The sequence below is a fragment of the Saccopteryx leptura genome, chromosome 3, assembly GCF_036850995.1.
Source record: "Saccopteryx leptura isolate mSacLep1 chromosome 3, mSacLep1_pri_phased_curated, whole genome shotgun sequence".
Taxonomy (NCBI): Eukaryota; Metazoa; Chordata; class Mammalia; order Chiroptera; family Emballonuridae; genus Saccopteryx; species Saccopteryx leptura.
In genome coordinates this window covers 167,812,314-167,831,180 of record NC_089505.1, presented here as the reverse complement: position 1 = coordinate 167,831,180, position 18,867 = coordinate 167,812,314, and the positions used below count along the sequence as shown (strand labels likewise).

General features: G+C 37.3%; 1 protein-coding gene across 2 annotated transcripts in view; it reads left to right on the top strand.

Annotated features, from left to right (window-relative positions):
- The window catches only part of EPHX4 (epoxide hydrolase 4), a 49,937-nt gene that overhangs the window by 29,408 nt on the left and 1,662 nt on the right, over window positions 1–18,867 (top strand). For both annotated transcript variants that reach the window (XM_066372221.1, XM_066372220.1), the window contains exon 6: window positions 8,431–8,579. In XM_066372221.1, coding sequence (XP_066228318.1) covers window positions 8,431–8,579 — 149 coding nt within the window. The remainder of the gene's footprint in view (window positions 1–8,430; window positions 8,580–18,867) is intronic.

Below are 18,867 nucleotides of genomic sequence, written 5' to 3'. Positions count from 1 at the left end.
TGATAAAGGGAGCAATCCAACAGGAAGATATAACCGTTATAAATATCTATGCACCTAATATAGGAGCACTTAAATATATAAAACAGACTTTGATGGATTTAAAGAGTGAGATCAACAGCAATACTATAATAGTAGGGGATTTTAGTACCCCACTAACATCACTAGATAGAGCCTCAAGAAAGAAAATTAACAAAGAAACAGCAGACTTAAAGGACACTCTAGATCAACTCGATTTAATAAATATCTTCAGAACCTTTAACCCCAAAGCAGCAGAATATACATTCTTTTCAAGTGCTCATGGTACATTCTCTAGGATAGACCACATGTGAGGGCACAAAAGTGATCTCAACAAATTTAAGAAAATGAAATCATATCAAGCACTTTCTCTGATCACAATAGCATGAAACTAGAAATCAACCACAACAGCAAAACTGAAAAATACTCAAACACTTGGAAACTAAATAGCATGTTATTAAATAACAAATGGGTTAACAATGAGATCAAAGAAGAAATGAAAACATTCCTAGAAATGAACGATAACGAGCATACATCAACTCGAAATTTATGGGACACAGCAAAAGCAATCCTGAAAGGGAAGTTCATAGCATTACAGGCATACTTTAAGAAGCTAGAAAAAGTTCAAATAAACAACTTGATCCTGCATCTAAAAGAACTAGAAAAAGAACAGCAAGTAAAGCCCAGAGGTAGTAGAAGGAAGGAAATAATAAAGATCAGAGCAGAAATAAATGACATAGAGGCTAAAGAAACAATACAGAGGATCAATGAAACCAGGAGCTGGTTCTTTGACAAGGTAAACAAGATTGATGAACCTTTAACTAGACTCACCAAGAAAAAAAGAGAGAGTACTCAAATAAATAAAATTAGAAACGAGAATGGAGAAATAACAACTGACACAACAGAAATACAAAATATTGTAAGAAAATATTATGAAGAACGGTATGCCAAAAAAATTAGACAACCTAGATGAAATGGACAAATTCCTTGAAACATATAATCTTCCAAAAATTAATCTGAAAGAATCAGAAAATCTAAACAGACCAATTACAACAAATAAGATCGAAACAGTTATCAAAAAACTGTCAACAAAGAAAAGTGTTGGGCCTGATGGCTTCACAAGTGAATTCTACCAAATATTCAAAGAAGAACTAACTCCTATCCTGCTCAAGCTATTTCAAAAAATTCAAGAGGAAGGAAGACTTCCAAGCTCCTTTTATGAGGTGAGCATAATTCTGATTCCAAAACCAGGTAAAGACAACACAAAGAAAATTATAGGCCAATATCCCTGATAAATTTAGATACTAAAAATCCTCAACAAAATATTAGCGAACTGGATCAAGCAATATATGAAAAAAAATCATACACCATGATCAAGTGGGATTTATTCTTGGGAGGCAAGGCTGGTACAATATTCACAAATCAATCAATGTGATTCATCACATAAACAAAAGGAAAGAGAAAAACCACATGATAATTTCAATAGATGCAGAAAAAGCATTTGATAAAATCTAGCACCCATTCATGTTGAAAACTCTCAGCAAAGTGGGAATACAAGGAACATACCTCAACATGATAAAGACCATCTATGAATAACCCACAGCCAAAATCATACTCAATGGGCAAAAATTAAAGGAATCCCCTTAAGATCAGGAGGAAGGCTGGGGTGCCCCCTTTTACCACTCTTATTCTACAAAGTTCTGGAAGTTCTACCCACATCAATCAGACAAGAAACGAAATAAAAGGCATCCAAATTGGAAAAGAAGAAGTAAAACTATCATTACTTGCAGATGATATAATATTGTATATAGAAAACCCTAAAGTCTCAGTCAAAAAACTACTGGACCTGATAAATGAATTCAGCAAGGTGGCAGGATATAAAATTAATACCCAGAAATCAGAGGCATTTTTATACACTAACAATGAACTGGCAGAAAGAGAAATTAAGGAAGCAATCCCCTTCACCATTGCAACCAAAAAAGTTAAGTACCTAGGAATAAATTTTACTAGGGAGATTAAAGACTTGTACTCGGAAAATTATAAAACATTGATAAAAAAAAATCAGGGAAGATATAAACAAGTGGAAGCTTATACCGTGTTCATAGTTAGGAAGAATAAACATCATTAAAATGTCTATATTACCCATAGCAATCTATAAATTCAATGCAATTCCTATTAAAATACCAATGACATACTTCAAAGATATAGAACACATATTCCAAAAATTTATATGGAACCAAAAGAGAACACGAATAGCCTCAGCAATCTTGAAAAGGAAGAATAAAGTGGGAGGTATCACACTTCCAGATATCAAGTTATACTATAAGGCCATTGGACTCAAAACAGCCTGGTACTGGCATAAGAACAGGCATATAGATCAGTGGAACAGAATAGAGAACCTAGAAATAAACCCACAGCTCTATGGACAACTGATATTTGACAAAGAAGGTAAGAGCATACAGTGGCGTAAAGACAGCCTCTTCAACAAATGGTGTTGGGAAAATTGGACAGCTACCTGCAAATAAATGAAACTAGACCACCAACTTACACCATTCACAAAAATAAACTCAAAATGGGTAAAAGACTTAAATGTAAGCCGCAAAACCATAAACATCTTAGAAGAAAACATAGGCAGTAAGCTCTCTGACATCTCTTGCAGCAATATATTTGCCAATTTATCTCCACGGGCAAGTGAAATAAAAGACAGGATAAACAAATGGGACTATGTCAAACTAAAAAGCTTTTGCACAGCTAAAGACAATAAGAACAGAATAAAAAGACAAACTACACAATGGGAGAACATATTTGACAATACATCTGATAAGGGGTTAATAACCAAAATTTATAAAGAACTTGTAAAACTCAACACCAGGAAGCCAAACAATCCAATCAAAAAATGGGCGAAAGAAATGAATAGACACTTCTCCAAAGAGGACATATGGATGGCCAATAGGCATGTGAAACAATGCTCAACATCACTAATAATTAAAGAAATGCAAATTAAAACCACAATGAAGGCCCTGGCCGGTTGGCTCAGCGGTAGAGCGTCGGCCTAGCGTGCGGAGGACCCGGGTTCGATTCCCGGCCAGGGCACACAGGGGAAGCGCCCATTTGCTTCTCCACCCCTCCGCCGCACTTTCCTCTCTGTCTCTCTCTTCCCCTCCCGCAGCCAAGGCTCCATTGGAGCAAAGATGGCCCGGGCGCTGGGGATGGCTCTATGGCCTCTGCCCCAGGCGCTAGAGTGGCTCTGGTCGCAATATGGCGACGCCCAGGATGGGCAGAGCATCGCCCCCTGGTGGGCAGAGCGTCGCCCCATGGTGGGCGTGCCGGGTGGATCCCGGTCGGGCGCATGCGGGAGTCTGTCTGACTGTCTCTCCCCGTTTCCAGCTTCAGAAAAATGAAAAAAAAAAAAAAAACAAAACAAAAAAAACAAAACAAAAAAAAACAACAATGAGATATCACCTCAAACCAGTCAGAATGGTGCTCATGAACTCAACAACACAGAATAAGTGCTGGCGAGGATGTGGAGAAAAGGGAACCCTCCTGCACTGCTGGTGGGAATGCAGACTGGTGCAGCCACTGTGGAAAACAGTATGGAGATTCCTCAAAAAATTATAAATCGAACTGCCTTTTGACCCAGCTATCCCACTTTTAGGAATATACACCAAGAACACCATAGCAATGTTTCAAAAGGAGAAATGCACCCTCATGTTTATGGCACCATTGTTCACAATAGCGAAGATCTGAAAACAATCCAAGTGTCTGTCAGTGGATGAGTAGATTAAAAAGCTTTGGTACATATATACTATGAAATACTACTCAGCCATAAGAAATGATGACATCGGATCATTTACAACATGGTTGGACCTTGATAACATTATACTGAGCGAAATAAATAAATCAGAAAAAACTAATAACTATATGATTCCATACATAGGTGGGACATAAAAATGAGACTCAGAGACATGGACAAGAGTGTGGCGGTTGGGGAGGGTTGGGGGAGGGGAGGGGCACAAGAAAACCAGTTAGAAGGTGATGGAAGACAATTGGACTTTGGGTGATGGGTATGCAGCATAATCAAATGTCAGAATAACCTAGAGATGTTTTCTCTGAACATATGTACCCTGATTTATCAATGTCACCCCATTAAAATTAATAATAAATAAATAAATGAATAAATAAATAAAATAAAGGCAAATCTGGGCACAGGGGAAGAGAGTTAGCTCTTTCCTATAAAGTCCAGATTGATGAATAAAAAAAAAGAGACAAAGTTAGATAATCAGAGAAAATCTCCTTTGTGAGTTGATGTGGGTTTTCCAGAGAAAGCTAATTTTCACATGTGACAGATATGTAGAATTTTTTGTCACTTATAGAAAAATCAAACTTACAAATCAGGATGGAAACCCCTCTGATATCTTTTTCCCTATTCAGGAAATGGAAAGTTAACTACTTTGCTCACTTATCCTGTGATAATTAGAAGAGAGAGTATATGATTCAAAGCCGAGTGAAATGAGGACTTGTGTCCTCAGAAAAAGTAAGGGTACATGTTGGATGAAAGTGGATGAAGAGAAGAAAACTTTGAATGAGAGGGTGGAGTTTTGAGTAGTGCTTTTTAATTGCTATAGGTTGTCTTTCTTTTTGGGGTAGTTGTATTGGGTAGCACCTTAAGCACAGGACTGCATTTAATCAGTGATTAAAAGCATCCTGTTGCTGATTTAATGGGATTGGATAAGAAAAAAAGAGTAACTTCCTGGGAGTATCTACATTGAATTTCTGTTGTTCATCACAACTTAAAAAAATATTTTAATTGAAGTTATCAGGGTAACATTGATTAATAAAATTATACAGGTTGCATTTGTACAAAACATCATCTGTATATTGATTGCACTGTGTGTTCACCACCCAAGTCAAGTCTCCTTCATCAACATCTATCCCCCTTTATCCTCCTCCACCTCCCCCCATTCACCTTTCCCACCTGCAATCCCCACACTATTGTCTGTCTTTAAGTTTTCTTTGCTTAATCCTTTCTCCTTTTTCACCCAGCCCCCAATCCCTACCCTCTCTGATAGTTGTCAGTCTGTTCTCCACATCTATGAATCTGTTTCTGTTTTGTTTTTTGAAGAAATTTAGTCATTTGTTTTGAGGAGTGATCTACATTTTGAATTTGGCTGACATCTTTATTGTGGTGTTATTTAACTTGTTCTGTTAACCCTTGTTTTACCTATTTCATAGGTGTTACTGATCTAGAGGCTTGATTAGACTGTTTTAATTTGACAAGAATACTTTGTAAGTAGTACTGTATATTTCCTCATGTACCACATCAGGGGAGTATACAGTGTCTAGTTGTCTCCATTTTAATAATGCTAACACTGACCAGTGAGCTCACAAGTTGTCAGCCTATCCAAGTTTCCTAACAACCTTTCATCAAGTAATTTTAGCATAACTTGATTGTCATTGCTTAGGTCTACTATTTCATTAAGGTGTGCAAAATGATGATTTTCTAATTCCATCATTCTTTCTGCTTTTATTGACTGGAATTCTTCTATAAAGAAGAATTATTCACATGTACTATTTGGTTATTCTGAAATACAATTCACACAAGAATGGCAGGATAAATATTTCTTCTTTCCTTTTATTAAACAACTTCCCAGATTAATGAGTTGATGCCTTAGAGACCTCCAGTGGTGACCAATGAGCAGGGGTTTTTTTCCCCATATCATTATGAGCTCTTGAAGTTTTTTTTTTTGTTTTTTTTTAACATTTGATAGGTATCCATCAATTATAGTCATTATTTTTTCTGGTGCCCAGATTATCTCGTGTTAGGGAAATGGAAACTCTTTCAGTTTACTGCTGTGTCCTTTGGTCAGTGATAGTTTGCTTCCTTAATGACCTAGCTTTGTCTTTTGTTTTCTGCCCCTGATCTGGAATGAGTCATTTATCAAAGGAATTCTCATTAGTAGGGAATGGTATTAGAGACCACAATCTGAGTGTCCTAGTGATTACTATTTTACTAGGCTTTTATTGCTTCTAGATCTTTGCGTTGGACCAATTGTGAGTCTTACTCATATTTCCCAAGCAAATTTAAGAAAACAGTATTTTTACTTAACTTCTATGATTTATATAAAACATTTTTTTTTTTTTTGTATTTTTCTGAAGCTGGAAACGGGGAGAGACAGTCAGACAGACTCCTGCATGCGCCCGACTGGGATCCACCCGGCACGCCCACCAGGGGCGACGCTCTGCCCACCAGGGGGCGATGCTCTGCCCCTCCGGGGCATCGCTCTGCCGCAAAGAGCCACTCTAGCGCCGGGGGCAGAGGCCAAGGAGCCATCCCCAGCGCCCGGGACATCCTTGCTCCAATGGATCCTCGGCTGCGGGAGGGGAAGAGAGAGACAGAGAGGAAGGAGGGGGTGGGGGTGGAGAAGCAAATGGGCGCTTCTCCTATGTGCCCTGGCCGGGAATCAAACCCGGGTCCCCCGCACGCCAGGTCGACGCTCTACCGCTGAGCCAACCGGCCAGGGCCTAAAACATTTATTCATATCAAAATTCTAAAACAAGGTACATTCAAAGAAGTCTCATTTATATCTGTTTCCTCTCTTTCTGTTTCCTCCCTCTCTCATAGAAAACCATTTTAATTTGTTTTTATTTAATCTTTTTATTCTTTCTTTTTTAAAAAATATGAACAAATATATATATATATATGTATATTTGTCTCCCCCTCCTTACACAACAGGTAATGTACTATAAACACTATTTTCCAACCTTGCTTTTTTTCTCTTAATATATCCTGGGGATCACTTCATTTCAGCATATAGACTGTCTTTAACTTCTCTTTTAGTATTAAGAACAAATAACACATCATTTTGTGGCTAAACTATAGTTTATTCAACTCATCTCCCACTGATGGACATTTGATTTGTTTCCAGTCTTTTTTTTTTTTATTATTACAAATCAATGGTGAAGTTACTCACCTCATGTGTATGTCATTTCATAGATTTACAAGTGTGTTTTCGGGTTAAGGGATATGCATTTTTTTTTTTTTTTTTTTTTTTTTTTTTTAGAACAAAGCAAGTTTGTCTGACCAGGCGGTGGTGCAGTGGATAAAGCATAGAACTGTGACGCAGAGGACCCAGGTTCGAGACCCTGAGGTTGCCAGCTTGAGTGAGGACTCATCTGGTTTGAGCAAAGCTCAGTAGCTTGAGCCCAAGGTTGCTGGCTTGAGCAAGGGGTCACTCGGTCTGCTGTAGCCCCACAGTCAAGGCACATATGAGAGGGCAGTCAATGAACAACTAAGGAACCACAACGAAGAATTGATGCTTCTCATCTCTCTCCCTTTCTGTCTGTCTGTCCCTATCTGTCCCTCTCTCTGACTGTCTCTGTCTCTGTCACAAAAAAAAGAACTAAGCAAGTTTTATTCAGGTAGAGAAAATGAAAGAGGCCAAGGAGCAGGTGCTGCTGTGAAAGAAGTGAAAAGTACATGTCCCAGAGGACAAGAGCTGACTCATGAGTGAGTTATGCCAAGGGATTAGCATTTTAAACAAGAATCCCAATAATTCTGATGCAGGTAGTGTAGGTCCAGACTTTGAGAAATGCTGGTAGAGAGCAGTGTTTGTCAAGTTGTGGGTGAGGATCCATTAGTAAGTCATGAAATCAATTTAGTGGCCTACAGTTTGAAATTTTTATTTTTTTCTCATCTTTTTATTTATTTCTTTCTTTTGAATTATTTTTTATTTATTTATTCATTTTAGAGAAGAGAGACAGACAGAGAGAGAGAGACGGGGGAGGAGCAGGAAGCATCAACTCCCATATGTGCCTTGACTGGGTTTTGAACTGGCGACCTCAGTGTTCCAGGTCAACACTTTATCCGCTGTGCCACCTCAGGTCAGGCCGTACAGTTTGAAATTTTTAAAAGAAATAGTTTAGTGCACATGATAAGAGTAAGAAATAGTTCTTTAAACTTTTGCTTCAGAAACACATATATGTAAAAATATGAACTGGAACATGATGTAACGTGTTTGTTGCTCTGGATTGTGGTTAAAGAAAGTTCAAACAACTTTGGCAGGAGCGGGGGGGATTTGTTGTCAGTAAACAGATGAACTATTGTTAGCAAGAATATTGGGGAAGACTTTAGGGTTGGGATAGTAGGTGAGTTTGGTCCTGTAGAGTGTGAATCGGCACCAAGATAGGAGGCTTTTCATTAAGATGAGGTGTGCCTGGGGGATTAGAAAGGAATATCAGAAGTAAATCAGAAATGTATAAAATGTGTTTGTAAACAATGAGCTTTCCGATCTCCATAGAGCAGAAATGAGGAGTAATCAACGCACATTGATCATCATTTATCTTTCAAAAGCCAAGGATTTAGTTTATTATTAGGTAGCAGAAAAATTTTAATTATTCTCTTTTCATTTAAATTAGGCTTTGAAACATCTGTTTACTAGTCATAACACAGGCATTGGAAGAAAAGGATGTCGATTAACAATGGAAGATCTTGAAGCTTATGTTTATGTGTTTTCCCAGCCCGGAGCATTAAGTGGTCCAATGAACCATTACCGAAATATCTTCAGGTTAGTATAATTGCTTTTTAGTTAAATAAAACTAAAATTATTTAGTTAAATAATTCCTTAAAGAGACAATACTCTATTTTTACTTTTTTAATTTTATTTTTTTTCTTTCCTTTAGCGAGAGACAGACAGGGACAGACAGACAGTAAGGGAGAAAGACGAGAAGCATCAATTCTTCCTTGTGGCACCCTAGTTGCTTGTTGACTGCTTTCTCATATGTGCCTTGACTGGGGGACTCAAGCTAAGCAAGTGACCCCATGATCAAACCAGCAACCTCGGGATTTCGAACCTGGGTCCTCAGTATCCCAGGCTAATACCCTATCCACTGTGCCACCGCCTGGTCAGGCCCAATACTCTATTTTTAATATTAAGTTCACCACTGTTGAACTCAAATAGTGTTTTGATTTAGTAAATTGAATAATCTTTTTTAAGAAAAATTTCAAACATATGGAAAAGTACAGAGAATAGTATAATGGATCCCAATATAGTTATCACTAGTATTATCTATAACACTATTCACTTAATCTCTCCCTTTAGATTATTTGAAGAGATGTATATTTTTAGTTATATATATATATATATATATATATGTATTTTTTTTTTTTTGTATTTTTGTATTTTTCTGAAGCTGGAAACAGGGAGAGACAGTCAGACAGACTCCCGCATGCGCCCGACCGGGATCCACCCGGCACGCCCACCAGGGGGCGACGCTCTGCCCACCAGGGGGCGATGCTCTGCGCCTCTGGGGCCGTGGCTTCGTTGCGACCAGAGCCACTCTAGTGCCTGGGGCAGAGGCCAAGGAGCCATCCCCAGCGCCCGGCCATCTTTGCTCCAATGGAGCCTCGGCTGCGGGAGGGGAAGAGAGAGACAGAGAGGAAGGAGAGGAGGAGAGGTGGAGAAGCAAATGGGTGCCCCTCCTGTGTGCCCTGGCTGGGAATCGAACCCAGGACTTCTGCACGCCAGGCCAACGCTCTACCACTGAGCCAACTGGCCAGGGCTAGTTATATTATTAACGATCATTCATTCATTCATTCAAGAAATGTTTATTAAGTACGCTTTGTGTTATGGCTCTGCCAGAACTCAGGGTACAGTAATGAACAGAACTAGATAAGATCCTTGATCTCACAAAACTTATAACTGAGTGGGGAAAATAGACACCTAGCAAATATTCACAGTAATGAATATATAGTTATAAACTAATATACAGATTTTGAAAGAAAGAGATGAGAACTGAAGGAGCAATGTTTGAACAAAGAAATAAAAGATGAGTTAAATACTGACTAGAGCAAGTTTGGGGTAGGGGAATTAGAGTTTCTAAAAAACAGATAGCTTGTACCAAAGAAGTGTGGGAGATGGAGGATTGTGGTTTTAAGTCACACAATGCGGGCCAAGGTGGCTGCAGTATAGAGAGTGAGAGTGGGAAGAAGAGAATGGAACGAGACTGGTTCTGAGAGGTGGGCAATGTTGGTCACACAAAGCCAAGTAGAACATATTAAGGATTTAAGATCCATGAATGTGAAGCCGGTAAATGAGAGTTTCAAGCAGAAAAGAGAAACGATCCAATTTGTATTTGGATAAATTCACTCATTGTGGAGAATTTATTGGAGGAATGAATGTGGGGAACCATCAGGCTAAAAATGATGGTAGCCTAAACTAGTCCAAAAGCAGTGGAGATGGGGGAGAGTGGGTAGACGTAAGTGGTATCTAAGAGGTAAGATTGATAGGGGCTTGTGATAGGTTGAGGTGGGGGGTGAGAAAAGAAATGTCAAGAATGGCACCTGAACTTGTGGAATGAAACACTGTAAGAATAGTCATGCCATTCACTAACATAGAAGACAGTAGAAGGGAACTACTTTTGAGGGTAAGGTCATGAACTTTATTGATCTTAAACTAGGAATTTGAGGTGGTACCTTAGATATTCAAATAGGTAATTGAATATGGGGTCTGGAACTCAGGAGAGAATCTGAAATGAAGATATATAAAATCTTGGAGTCCTGAGAGAAACAACTGAAGCTTTCATATCAGAAGATACTATCACAGGAGAAGGTATACAGTGAAAAGTAAGACATGAAGGCTTGTCTGTTCGGGTTTGGACTCTAGATAAAAGAAAAAAAAAATTCCCTTAAGAATTAGAGATTACAGCTAGCCTTGAAAGGTTTAGGGGCTTGAATTTATGTTATCTCCATAATATTTGAATTCTTGGGGAAAAATATATTGTACTGTGTTTGTAGGCTAGTAACATTCCCTTGGAAGCCTGGTGGAAGGAAACAAAAAGTCTCGAGGGAGGGTACATCTCAACTCAGACTCATGCTGTTCCCACAGATAGTCGCCTGAAGATCAGTTCACAATCAAATTACTCAAAGTGCCAATCCACTATTAATGAGTCGGAATCTAATTGTAGCAGAATTCCTACAAATTTCAAATAGTGGAACAGAGACTATAAAGCACATTTAAATCACTAAATACATGAAAGAATAAAAAATACAAGAAAAGAACAATAAAATATCAAGACAGACCAGAAAGAGTTAAACAAAAACCAAAAGAACTTCTAGAACTGAAAAATACAGTTATTGAAATCTAAAATTCCATAAGTGAGTTAAATAGCAGATCAGAGAATTATGAGTTGGAAGATAGATCTTCTAAAAAATTATCTAAAATATAGCTTAAAGAAATAAAGAAGTGAAGATATAAAAGACTGCTTATATTTGATGTGGAGGATAGAATTATAGAAAGAAAGAAAAGAAAAAAGAAAAGGAAAGGAAAGAAAGAGAAAGGAAGAAAGAGAGAGAGGAAATTAAAAATCATTCATATAATATATATGCTAAGAATTTTTTTTTTTAGTAAAATAATAGAAATAAAATATGTTACTTTCAAACTAGTAAGGGGGACAAGAAAACTATCAATTTTAAAAAAAGGAAGAAAGGAGAGAAAAGAAGCAAAGTAGGATAAATAGAAAGCACAGATTAGATTATAACAATTTCAATATCTCAGTATGCTCAATAAATAGTGATGTATTAAACTTGCCAGTTATAAACAGAAAATATCAACTGGATTTAGTCACAATTAAAGCACAAGGACAAAGGTTGAAAGAAAGTGTAGGGAAAAAAGCAGGGTTATTTTAAATAACACATAATCTCTTTAACTTTTTGAATATGGAGCCCAAGGTGAGTCATGAGATTATATGAATGAGGGGAGAAAAGATAAGTCCAAACCTTTTTTATTTTTTTACTAACAACAAGACCTGTACAGCTATATCTATATGTAGATATAGACAGATATATCTTTGGCAAAATAGAGATGTTAATTTCAAAGGTATTTGTAGATAATAATTTATCAACCAAGGCAATGATTAGGAAAGCAGACAAACATTGCAGAAGCTACAGATTACATTTTATAGGATATAGCAACATTGAAGTCCACGGTTCTGTTTTTTTATTTTACAAATAACATTTGTAAAGACAATTATAAGAGAAAATAGAATGACACATTTTCATACAAGACTAAATTTTGGACAGGAGACAGGAATGATACTTTTAAAATGGTCTAGATTTATCCCTTTACCAGAGCGAGCTTTGTGAGGAGAACAGTATGTTTTAAGTAGCTGTGAAGAAGGAGGGAAATTATTTTCAGCATGCTGAGGTTCTTTTATTAACACTGTTAATTAGGAGGTACTGCATTCCCAAGAATAAGCTCTAGAATCCTGTTAATTAGCTTGGGGAAGTGGAGGGGAACCCAGGCCTGTGAAGGTCAAAATTCACAATTTTGTATAAAAGCAAAGACAGTTTTTGCCTAGATTGTTGTAAGTTAAATTTAGCTGGGTGAAGGTCACATCAGATTTTCTAAGAGCTCAAATGTCTCCTTCTGACCATTCTTTATAAAGGGTAGTCAAGAAAAAGTAGGGTTCTATGATATATAATGCCTACATAGTTCATTATACTCAGGCATGAAAATCCCCCTCATTTATCACATTAAGGCTCCACAGGACTATAGCTTCTTCAAAGGACTTTTTGAAATTTGAAGCCAAGGAACCAAAATGAACTGGAAGTTGGACTTGCAATAGGACCTAGCCTCAAAAAAGATAAATAAGGGTAAATGTATAACAAAGCATCAAATAATAAAGCAAAAACTGACAGACTTACAAGGAAAAATGAAAATCCACAATCACTATCAGAGATTTGACTCTATCTCTCTCAGAAGCTGGTTGATGAAACAGGGAAAAGGTAATAAGGGTACAGAAAATTTGAACAACCCAATCAGATCTTTGATCTGATGAACAACTCTAGAGTCCTGCACCCAACAATTAGAAAATACACAGTATATTCAGGCCCTGGCCAGTTGGTTCAGTGGGTAGAGCATTGGCCCAGTGTGTGGAAGTCCTGGGTTTGATTTTCAGTCAGGGCACACATGAGAAGCGACCATCTGCTTCTCTTCCCCTCCCTCTCCCCCTTCTCTCTCTTTTCCCTTCCCTCAGCCAGTGGCTTGATTGGTTTGAGGGTCGGCCCTGGGTGTCAAGGATAGTTCATTTTATTCAAGCATCGGCCCCAGACAGGGGTTGCCAGGTGGATCTTGGTCGGGATGCATGTGGGAGTCTGTTTCACCATCTCTCCTCCTCTCATTGGAAAAAAAGAAGAGAGAGAGAAAAGAAAGAAAGAAAACCTGAATAGACATAGCCATTAAAGAAATTGGTTTATTTTTTTTAAAGCAGTTTAACCACAAAACCACATACACACACAAATATACAGCCACACAGATAGGAATGGTTTTACAGGTAAGTTCTACCAGAGAAAATTCCACTCCTAGAAGAACTTTTTCAGACATTGGAAAAAGAAAGTATATGCTTCAGTTCATTTTATGAGACTGGTATAACTTTGATACCAAAACAAGACAAGGATTATATGGTGGAAGAAAAGAAGTTTGGGAGAACAGTCTCTACCATATCAGGTAAACAGTATTTCACACTCATTTGGTTGGATAAAAGTAAACTTTTGAGAACAAGTGTTGGCAATGCTATGGAACAAAGTGAATTCTTAGATACTGTTTGTGGAGCGTACAATCAGTTTGGAAAACAACTTGACAATATTGAGTAAGGTTGAAGATGTGCATACTCTCTGAGGAAGCAATTCTGTTTCTGGGATATGCTGTAAGTAAACCCTTCCACATGTACACAAGTGGACATGTACAAGAATGAGTTCAATATTATTTAAGTTATCAAAAATAATTGGGAAAATTTAGATGTCCATTAACAGGAGAATAAATCTATTGATATAGTTATATGATAGAATTTTACATGAGTGGAAACGAAGAATGATATGTATCATTAATGTATAAATAATAACATTAAAAAATAATGTTAAGGTACAAAAGAAAGTTATAGAAGGATATGTGGAATATATTATCTAAAATGTTTTGAAAATGCAAAACACATCTACATATTGTTCACAGAAATATATGTACTGTATTTGGGGGGATCTGACAAATGGCACCCCCTTTTCCTGCCTAATTTCTGACCTAGTTGAGAAATCAAACAAGAATCAGTAGATGAAAACCAAAATGTCACCTTTATTACTGACAAAGGATAATTGAAGCCTAATGGCTTAATATGAAAACTGAAATGGTCTTGCTAGCTCCCTACTGCCAGTGTAGACTTGAGAGCAGTTTGCCTGTAGGAAAGTTTGCAGAGCAAACTCAACCTTCCCTGCCCACCGATCAGGTAGAGAGGGGAAGAGAAAGAAGTTAAATCTCTTATCCTCAGGTTTGTGACCCACCTAGCCCATAACCCTGAACCAACAACTGTCATTCACAAGTCAAAGATCCAAGAGGGTTTAAAGAAGATCACTCCCTAAGGAACTGGAGGAATGGGGTAGAGGTATACTAACACATCAAAGTTTTAAAATATTCATGGCGATTGTAAAAACCAAATTCAACCTAGTCGTTACTCCTAAAGCAGTAGTTCCTCCCTCTAGCTTGTCTTAGAATCACCTGGAGGGCTTGTTAAAACATGGATGGCTCAACCCCACCCTTAGAGTTTCCAATGTGGTCAGTTTAAGATAAGGCCCCAAAAATTGGCATTTCTGAGAAGTTCACAGTTGATGTTGATGGTGTTAGTCTGGTGACCACACTTTGAGAACCACTGCCATAGGGTGAGGGGAAGAAAAGAAATAGTATCAAGGAAAGGTAAGCAGAAAGATGTAATTATGTCTTCAGTGTTTTGTTTCTTGAGCTGAGTGGTGGGAGTTATTATTTTCTACATTATCTTTTTAATTAAAGTAATGAAATGTTTCTACATACAAATATAATTATGGAGTATATAACACTCTGGAAAATGCTGCCTTAATACTTACCAATCAGCTGATTACTCAGACTTTGAAGGAGTAACATGTTAAATTCAGACTAATTAGAAATAAGTACGTTAAAAACATTTTTATAGGTTAAGTGACTAACAATATAGAGTAATAATTGTTACTACTTGTTATAGTTTTGTAGGTCTCTCAAATTGTTTCTATATTTACTAAGATTAATCATTTTAATCTAATTATTTTAACAAGTGTTTCCCAATAAGTTCTTTACTTTAACATATTAAACATAATCTATTAAGATATTTTATGTTTTACTCTGTTTTATTTTATTACTTATTTTTATTGACTAACATAACATTATAGATATCTAACATATAACATTATATTAGTTTATGGTATACAATAATATAATTCAATATTTCTATATTTTGCAAAATGATTACCACAATAAGTGGTTAACATTTATCATTATATATAATTATAAAATTTCATTTTCTTATGATGAGAACTTTTAAGATCTACTCTCTTAGCAACTTTCAAATATGCAATACAATATTATTAACTGTAGTAACCAACCTAAACATACTTTGTTTTACATGTAACTTATATTTTAAGTGAAATTTAGCAATTTAAATTCTCAGAACCAGAGAATATGCATTTCTTTTAGTTTTCTGAAGACTCCTCCCTTTTAATTCCAATTTGATTTGGTGAAAAAATTATGTTTCTCTTTGTTTTTTGTTGTTGTTGTCTTACTAATAGCCTTTTAAACTCTCTTTATTTTACTGATTCAATTATAACATACTTAGATACAGTGGTACCTTGAGATATGAGTTTAATTCATTCTGTAACTGAGCTTGTAAGTCAGTCAACTCGTATATCAAACAAATTTCTCCCATTTAAAATAACTGAAATATATTTAATCCGTTCCAGCCCTGTGAAACATCCCCAAACCATCCTAAATTATGAAAAAAGACATGTTTTTAATTAAGAAACACACATGTATACTTTACCAATGCAGAACAAAATATATGAAATAAAAGAAAAAAGTGTTATTTAATACTGTATTCTTACCGTGGAGACAGACGAGTGCAGCTAACGGAGGTGAATGGCGGAGGAGGAGGGAGGGAGGAAGGGATGCAGGCACTGTAGACACGTAAACTAAAATTGCACGTTCTTAACACTAAATGTAAACTAAAACTGCATTTTCTTTACTTTAAACAAAACTAAAACTGCACTTTCTTTACTTAAAATGAAACCACAAAAACTTAATTGTAAAAAAAAAAGCACTTTCTTAACTTTAAACTTAACTGAAGCTTAACATTACATATTTTTCATTTAATCATCACCTGTTTTTGCCTTTTTGGCTGCACTTTTGGCATTTTCACTTGCAGGACTTTTGAATAAAAATCTATCGAAAGAGGTTTGCTTTTGCCTGCCTTTTAAAATGTTATGGAAATGTGACAAACAAGTGTCATTAAAAAGTTCTGAAGCATGCCAGTTGAAACTCTTTCTGGGTGTTTCTTTTCAATGAAACTTGAAAGCTTCTCCCACATTGCCAGCATGTCTTTAATTTCACTTGTAGAAATCAATTCCTCCAACTCTACTTCCTCCTCACTACTAATCTCTTGCAGAAGCTCCATATGTTGCATCATCTGTAGCTCCTTCAACTCCTCAGTTGAGAGTTCCTCCTCATGTTCCTCGACAAGCTCATTTACATCACCCTCATCTACCTCCAGACCCATCGACTTTCCGAGGGACACAATCTCCTCCAACACTTCTACATCGGTCTCAGTCTCTGGTTTAAATCCTTCAAAGTCCCTGTCTGCAACAACATCTGACCATACTTTTTCCATGCCAAGTTCAAGGTTCTTCTTGAAACCTCTTGCCATGCCAAGTCAATAATGTGTAAATATATCACGATGTTGTAGTGATCTTTCCAAAACTCTTGAAGGGTTAGATTTATATTCTCAGTCACCTCAAAGCAGCGGCGGAACAAGTGCTTTGTGTAAAGCTTTTTAAAGTTGGAAATGACCTGCTGATTCACAGGTCGCAAGATTGAAGTTGTGTTGGGCGGGAGATAGAGGACTTTCACGAATTTGAGCTCATCGAGAATGTCATCTTCAAGACCAAGTGGGTGGGCTGGAGCATTTTCAAGGATTAGTAATACTTTCATTGGGAGTTTATTTTCTTGAAAATATTTCTTCACTGCAGGACCAAAGATGAGATTTACCCATTCAATAAAAAAACTGCCACATAACCCATGTCCTAGCATTGGCATGCCGCATAACCTGCAGTTTTTCTTTAAGAATCTTTGAGTCTTAAAGGCTCGAGGATTTTTGGAATGATACACTAGCAGTGGCTTTACTTTACAGTCACCATTAACATTTGCTGCCTCTTTTGAGGTTGGTGGTTCTTTCTTCTTCAAGTCGCCATAAATAATACGTGCCTTTTCGCATATTACAGTCTCTGTCACTGTGTCTCCTGACAGCTCTTTCTCTTTCACCCACAGCAGCAGAAGCTTCTCCATTTCTTCATGGATATTTGTCCTTAATTGGGACAGAATTGTAGTTCCTTTCACTGGATTTGCACTTTTGATGGCATCCTTTTGTTTAAGGATGGTACAAAGTATAGATGTATTGCGGTCATACAGCCTTGCCAGTTCAATCACTCGTACACCACGCTCATGTTTTTCTGTTATTTCTTGCTTCTATCGACATCATCCTCTTCTTCTTCCCATCACTGTCCTTTACACTCACTTTCTTTGGCTTCATGATAGCACACAAAAGAAGTTAGTAAAAAATGCAAAAATGATGCAAGAATAAGTACAGTGCACGAGATTCAACTTGATTCTGCGGGTAACACGTGAGAAAGAATGAGATGTTAGTGTGCTGCCGATACTGGACCCATGCACCAACGTGCCAACTAGTGGCAGCTTCCTGAATCACGACTCGTATCTCAAAATTTTGCTCAGATCTCAAACAAAAATACAGACCGAGTCACAGCTTGTATCTTAAGAAATTGGTCTGCTAATATTTCAAGGTACCACTGTATTGTTAAATATGCACATACCTGTTTAAAATGTTTTACCTTCACCTGACTGGTAGTGGCACAATGGATAGAACATTGACCTGGAACCCTATGGTCCCTGGTTCAAAACCCTAAAGTTGCCAGGTTGAGCACAGGTTTGTCAGCTTGAGCGCAGGGTTGCTGGCTTGAGCGTGAGATCATTGAAATGATCCCAGCATTGCTGTCTTGAAGCCCAAGGTCACTCACGTGAGCCCAAGGTCACTGGCTTAAGCAAGAGATCACTGGCTTGGCTTGAGCCACCCCGACCCCCATCAAGGCACGTATGAGAAGCAGTCAATGAACAACTAAAGTGATGCAACTTTGAGTTGATGCTCCTCGGCTCTCTCCTTTCCTGTTTCTTTCTCTTTCTCTCTCTCCAAAACAAAAAAAATAAATGTTTTACTTTTGAACATTTTATAAGCTCTAGTATTTAAGTAGCTTGCAAGTTTATAAAGCAATTAATATATTAATAATTAAGAATAGAATATATGTTTCTGTCAGTTTAGTCATTCACAAAGAATTTTTAGGAGCATCACAACCAAATGATGGCCACTTGCATGAGAGTCAGAAGGTGAGTCCTGGGAGACTTATGTGATATCCTGCACATTCTAGCAGCATCTATCAGCCCCAAGCAGCCACGCGTCAAACTTCTTGATAAGCATTGAAAATATAAGTCAGTGCTAGAGAGTATCTAGTTAGATATTTATTTTCTTTCTTATCAAGAGGAATGTAATTGACTGACCTGTGGTGGAGCAGTGGATAAAGCATTGACCTGGAATGCTGAGGTCACTGGTTTGAAACCCTGGGCTTGCCTGGTCAAGGCACATATGGGAGTTGATGCTTCCTGCTTTCCCCCCTTCTCTCTCTCTCTCTCTCCCCCCCTCTCTAAAATCAATAAATAAAATATTTTAAAAAAACAAAAGAGGAAT